This window comes from Rhincodon typus, chromosome 25 (assembly GCF_021869965.1).
Source record: "Rhincodon typus isolate 14 chromosome 25, sRhiTyp1.1, whole genome shotgun sequence".
NCBI classification, from domain to species: Eukaryota; Metazoa; Chordata; class Chondrichthyes; order Orectolobiformes; family Rhincodontidae; genus Rhincodon; species Rhincodon typus.
Genome location: NC_063356.1, coordinates 39,072,961 through 39,078,960, shown reverse-complemented (window position 1 = coordinate 39,078,960; position 6,000 = coordinate 39,072,961). Strand labels below are relative to the sequence as shown.

The following is a 6,000-nucleotide window of genomic DNA, read 5'->3' as shown; positions in this document are numbered from 1 at the left end:
ATAACCTTTAGAAACTTCACATGAATGGAAGAAAGGCAGTCTGCTTCTTAATTTCAACATATTTTCCAAACATCTTGCATGTGGTAGATAGCATGTTCAATTTGGGATGGCACAGTGGCTCAGTGGTTAGCACTGCTGCCTCACGGCGCCAGGAACCTGGGTTTGATTCCACCCTCAGGCAACTATCTGTGTGGAGTTTGCACATTCTCCCCATGTCTGCGTGGGTTTCCTCTGGGCGCTCCGGTTTCCTCCCACAGTCCAAAGATGTGCAGGGTAGGGTGGATGGGCTGTGCTAAATTGCCCGTAATGTCCAGGGATGCCTAGATTAGGGGGATTGGTCTGGGTGGGATGCTCTGAGGGTCAGTGTAGACTTGTTGGACCTAAGGGCCTGTTTCCACACTGTAGGGATTCTATGATGATGAATTTGAATTATTATTGGCATGGCCACTCTTGTTGCTTTGTAGTATCCACCCGTTTTCAGCGGTGATTACGTAGTGCACAAAAAGCTGAAGCTTTTTCCCAGCACCTCCTCCTGGACATTCTGGTTATGTTCCAGCTCTGGTATCTAACAGTGTCTGTGGTCCCTTTCAGAATCCTCGTCAACGAAGCCGAGATTCCTCAGAGACGATTGGAGCAACAGGTACTTTCAATGTTTTCTTCAACTGCTACATATGAACAGGCAAACAGTAAACGGAGTTACAGCATTGAAAAAGAAGTAATTGTGCCCATTTCTGTCCCAAATCATTTTAAATTTGTTCTCTGCCAAGGGCTACATTTCTTCCTGATAGACTCTACAAAAAAGCTCTCTTAATTTTCAACACCTCCACTAACTTGCCCCTTGACCTATTCTGCTCTAATATTTTATCTTAACAGACAGGACCTTTCCCTGTTCTTCAAATAGTGCTGTGGGATCTTTTACACCAAGTTGAGAGGGGCCTTGATTTAACATCTACTTAAAAGATAGCTCTTCTGACAGTGCAGCACTCCCTCAGTGCTGCTGGTGTGTTCCAGTTCATCAAAGACTCTAAGCTGCCATGGGAACATTCACATTTATATGCATGTTGTAGTCTGGGCTTACAGCTAGAGCTGCAGAGGCTCCAATTTATTGCCTCATCACTTGACTGATCAGGAATCTCTCCCTCTCTTACTTTGGTGTGTATTGGAAGGATTTATAAGTTCATCCCCTACCTGTTGGATTGCTTAATGACTGCAATATCTTGGCCATCAGGTCCTAGTATGGGACATAAACCCCCAGCTCATGGTTCAGGGGCAAAAACAATACCCACAGATTCTCACTCCCTGCTTACCACACTGAAATATCTAGGACAACCTATACAAATTGAGGCAGGGTACAAAAGGCTTTATATACGTCCTTGACAAGTCAATGTCTGTTTCAAAAGGCATCGCACCTCTTAGATTAACTACCTCGGCCAGGCAAGGATGGATGGAGGATGGATAGAGGATTGGCTGACTGGCAGAAGGTGGAGAATAAGGATAAAGGGATCTTTTTCAGGAACTGCAGCTGATGGACTAGTGGAGTTCGGCAGGGGTCAAAGTGGGGTCTAAATCTATTCACATTATACATTAACAATCTGGACAAAGGAACTGAGAGCATTGTTGCTAAATTTGTAGATGGTGCAGAGACAGGTGGTGGGGCAGGTAGTATTGAGGAAGCAGGGAGGCTGCAGTAGGACTTGACAAGATAGGGGAATGGGCAAAGAAGTGGCAGATGGAATTCAATGTGGGAAAGTGTGAGGTAATGCACTTTGGTAGGAAGAATAGACTATTTTCTAAATGGGGAGAGGCCTCAGAAATCTGAAACACAAAGGGACATGGGAGTCCTATTTCAGGATTCTGTGAAGGTTAACTTACAAATTCAGTTGGCCGTTAGGAAGGCAAATGCAATGTTAGCATTCATTTCAAGAGGACTAGAATACAAAAGCAGGTATGTACTGATGAAGAGGTATAAGGCTCTGGTCTGACCACATTTGGAATATTGTGAGCAGTTTTAGGTCGCATATCTAAGGAAGGATGTGTTGGTGTTGGGGGCTGTCCAGAGGATGTTACAAGAACAATCCCAGGGATGAGGGACTTATCATATGACGAGTGGTTGAGGACTCTATGTCTGTACTCGATAGATTTTAGAAGGATGGGGGAAGAGGGGGATCTGATTGAAGCTTACAGAATATTGAGAAGCCTGATATAGAGTGGGTGTGGAGAAAATGTTTCCACCACGAGGAGAGATTAGCACACAAGGGCACAGCCTCAGAATAAAGGGACAACCCTTTAGAACTGAGATGAACAGGAATTTCTTCAGCCACAGGGTGGGGAATCAGTCAATCACAGAATCCCTACATGTGGAAGCAGGCTGTTCAGCCCATCGAATCTACATTGAGCATCCCACTCAGATGCAGCCCCTACCCTATCCCTGTAACCCTACATTTCCCATGGCTAATCCACCCAGCCTGCAATCCCTAAACACTATGGGCAATTTCCCATGGCCAATCCACCCAAACTGCACATCTTCCCGCTGTGGGAGGAAACCGGAGCACCCAGAGGAAATCCACGCAGACACCCAGGTCCCTGGTGCTGTAAGGCAGCAGTGTTAACCACTGAGCCACCGTGCCGCACCATGGAACTCATTGCCACAAAGAGCTGTGGAGGTCAAATCATGGAGTGTATTTTAGACAGAGATGGATAGGTTCTTGATTAGTAAGGGGATCAAAGGTCAAGGGGAGAAGGCAGGAGAATGGGGTTGAGAAACATATCAGCCATGATCGAATGGTGAAGCAGACTCAATGAGCACAAGTGGTCTAATTCTGCTTCTGTGTGTTATAGTCTTATGATCCAAAGACTTATCCCCCTGTCATTTGATCTTTACTCCCTCTGCAGGCAGTTAACTCTCTCAGGCCTCCTGCTTCCAGTCTGACTTGTTACGTTAATGAAATTCCTGCTGTTTATTTCCTGACTGGTCGCTGGTCTAAGTGGCTGTTTTAAACATGGGATCCGAGATGATGAGTGCTTGCAGGTTCATCACTCAGACCCCAGCGTGAACCTCATCCAGTTCTCACACGCAATATCCAGCAGAAACACCAGGGGGCAATCAGGGGCAGCACCCGCTGGCAAAACACTGCAGTTCCTGAGTCAACAATCCTGAGGCAGACTGTAGCTTCTGACCTTCACCACTGCCAACCCAAAATCTGGAGAGCCGTTAGCAGCTCATCCTTATTGTGGAATCCATTTGGCAGATAACCTACAACAGCACCAACTTGCATTCATATAGTACCTTGAACATTAGTAAGCGAGGGAATATTATCAAACTAAATTTGACACTTCTATGAGGAAACATTAGAACAGGTATCCAAAAGCTCTGTCAAAGAGACAGTTTTCCTCATGTGGGACATGTGAGTCCTGCCCTCAGCCCCCACCAATCCCTCTCTAGAAAGAATTGTTTCTCCTTTCTGGGCTCTCCACGAATCCTCAAAAATGCCAGACATGAGACCGTGTACACAAGTGTTAATGTGGATGTGAGTGAGAATGCATTTTTGTGTGATGGCTTATGGATGTGAGTGAGCACATGAATGGCTTGCCTGAGTGTTCTTGTGTAAGTGTGTGTATATACATGCAAGCATGTGTGAGAGAACATTTCTGTATGTGTATGTTTACGTGTGTGCACTTGTATGTGAGGGAATGTTTATATGTGGGAGTTTGTGTGTTGTCATAACACGTATGTGTGAAATCATGTTTGTGTGTGCATGCACGTGTGAGACATTGTAGGTGTGTGCTTGCGTGAACATGTGTGTGTTAGTGTGTGTATGTGCATAAGTGTACCTTTGCGTGATAGTACTCGGGGAGGTGCTGGTCTTCTGATATTATTGCTGGACTGTTAATCTAGAGACTTAGATAATGTTCCTGGGGACTCAGATTTGAATCCCATCACAGCAGATGGTGGAGTTTGAATTCAACAATAAAAAAATCTGAATTAAGAGTCTAATGACGACTGTGAATCCATTGTCAATTGTCAGAAAAACCCATCTGGTTCACTAATGTCCCTTAGAGAAGGAAACTGCCATCCTTACTTGGTTTGGCCTATATGTGACTCCAGACCCACAGCAATGTGATCAACTCTTAACTGCCCCCTGGGCAATTAGGGATGGGCAATGAATGCTGGCCTAGCCCACGATATTCTCATCCTGTGAATGAATAAAAAAAATTGTATATGTGTAAATGAATGTGAGAGAGTGTGTGTGTTTGTATGTGTGTATATATGTGAGATTGTTTGTGTATATAAGCTTGTGTTTGTGTTTGTGTGCACCACAGTCTTTTGGACAAATATAGATTAACTAAGGAAAGCCAATGTAATTTTCTTAAAGATAGATCATGCTATCCAATTTAATTGTTTTTCCATGAAGTGAAAACTGAGGTTTTATTAGATATTACAGTTGATGTATATACGGACTTCCAAAAGGCATTTAATACATTGTACCAAATGACAGGCTTGCTACCAGTGCTGATGCCTGTGTGTATGTTCCCAAATCATTGAAGGTGGCCGGGCAGAGTCAGGTCTTGGTTAAATAGTCATATGGGAGTCTGGGCAGAATAATTAGGGGCAGAGTGTACAAAAACAAGGAGTCAGGGTGAGCCTTTATGAAACACTGGCTCAGCCTTGACTGGGACATGGGTGAGTGTTTCAAGTGCAGGGAAGAAAAGCAGAGCTGTGAGAGAGAAGTGTGCAGCCAAAGTGAAGACATAAGACTCCAGACAGAGGCAGTTTAAAGGACCCACTGGCAATTCACCAGTGGCAGAGTGGCACCCCACCTTTTGCCATAAAAATGATTTCCTACAATAGTGGGGATTGAAGCTCCATGTCTTAAAGAGCTGGGCAAAGGGAAGGCTATACCCATTTCTCCCATGAGCCAACTGTCTTGGTTCCTCTGAAATGTGATTTTCAGTCTACGTGAGGGTACCCTCTCTGACCCTGACCTGGCTCAGTATTGCCAACACTTCCCAATGGCAATTCCAAGGCTCCTGAGCTATTGATTTTCTGAATCAGAAGTTTGCCTGTTGTACTGAATTGGGCAGTGAGCTTGGACACAGCCAGCTAGGAGGACACCACTGTAGAAGTAGCTCTGCCAGTCTGGTTCCTGGTAAATGCATTGGGTCTCAGTGACAAAGTTCCAAAGCCTGCAAGAGAATCCTGCTCATGGTGCCCAGAATGTGGCATCACACATTGGGAAGGCACTAGAAAAGGTGCAGGAAAGGTTCATGAGGATGGTTCCATGGATAAGGGACTTGCACCCCAAGGATAGATTGGAGAAGCTGAGGGTCCTTTCCTCATTGAAGAGAATGTTGAGGAGAGTTTTCCTCACTTTTCAATATCATGCCAGGGCTCGATAGAATAGCCAAGAAGAAACTGATTCCATTGGTTCAATGATCAAGGGCACAGACACCAGATGGCTGGCACAAGAGAAAATGAAAACATAAGGAAAACTCTGCTCATGTAGCGAGTGTTTCTATTGTGGAAAACACTACCTGAAAGAGTGGATGCAGATTCAGTTGCGACTTTCAAAATGGAAATGGATAAGCATTTGAAGAGCGACAATTTCAGGGCTAAAATCAAAGTGCAAGTGAGAGCGGACTTATCTAAGATGTTTGTGCAGGAAGTTTGCATGCAGATGAAGGCTGAATGTCTCTTTCCAATGTTACAATTTTCCATGGCTCGATGTTTCACAGGTGAGCATGGGCACTATGGGCTGAATGCCCTCTCTCTGCGCTGTACCCATTCCCTGCTGTCTGTTCGTGTGTGTGTGTGTGTGTGCTCGTGTGTTTGTGTGTGTTTGCATGTTTGTATGTGTGTGTGTGTTTGTGTGTGTGTGTGTTTGTGTGTGTGTGTATGTGTGTGTGTGTTTGTGCATGTGTATGTGTGTGTGTGTATGTGTGTGCGTGAGTGAGTGTGTGTGTGTGTGTATGTGTGTGTGTTTGTATGTGAGTGTGGGTGTG

At 44.9% G+C, this 6,000-nt stretch overlaps 1 protein-coding gene across 1 annotated transcript in view; it reads left to right on the top strand.

The window, feature by feature from the left end:
- The first annotated feature begins 547 nt into the window (after positions 1-547).
- Positions 548-6,000, top strand: part of LOC109937577 (tubby protein homolog) — a 109,081-nt gene continuing 103,628 nt past the window's right edge. The window contains exon 1 of the mRNA XM_048611847.1: positions 548-640. Within this exon, the coding sequence (XP_048467804.1) occupies positions 548-640 (93 nt within the window). The remainder of the gene's footprint in view (positions 641-6,000) is intronic.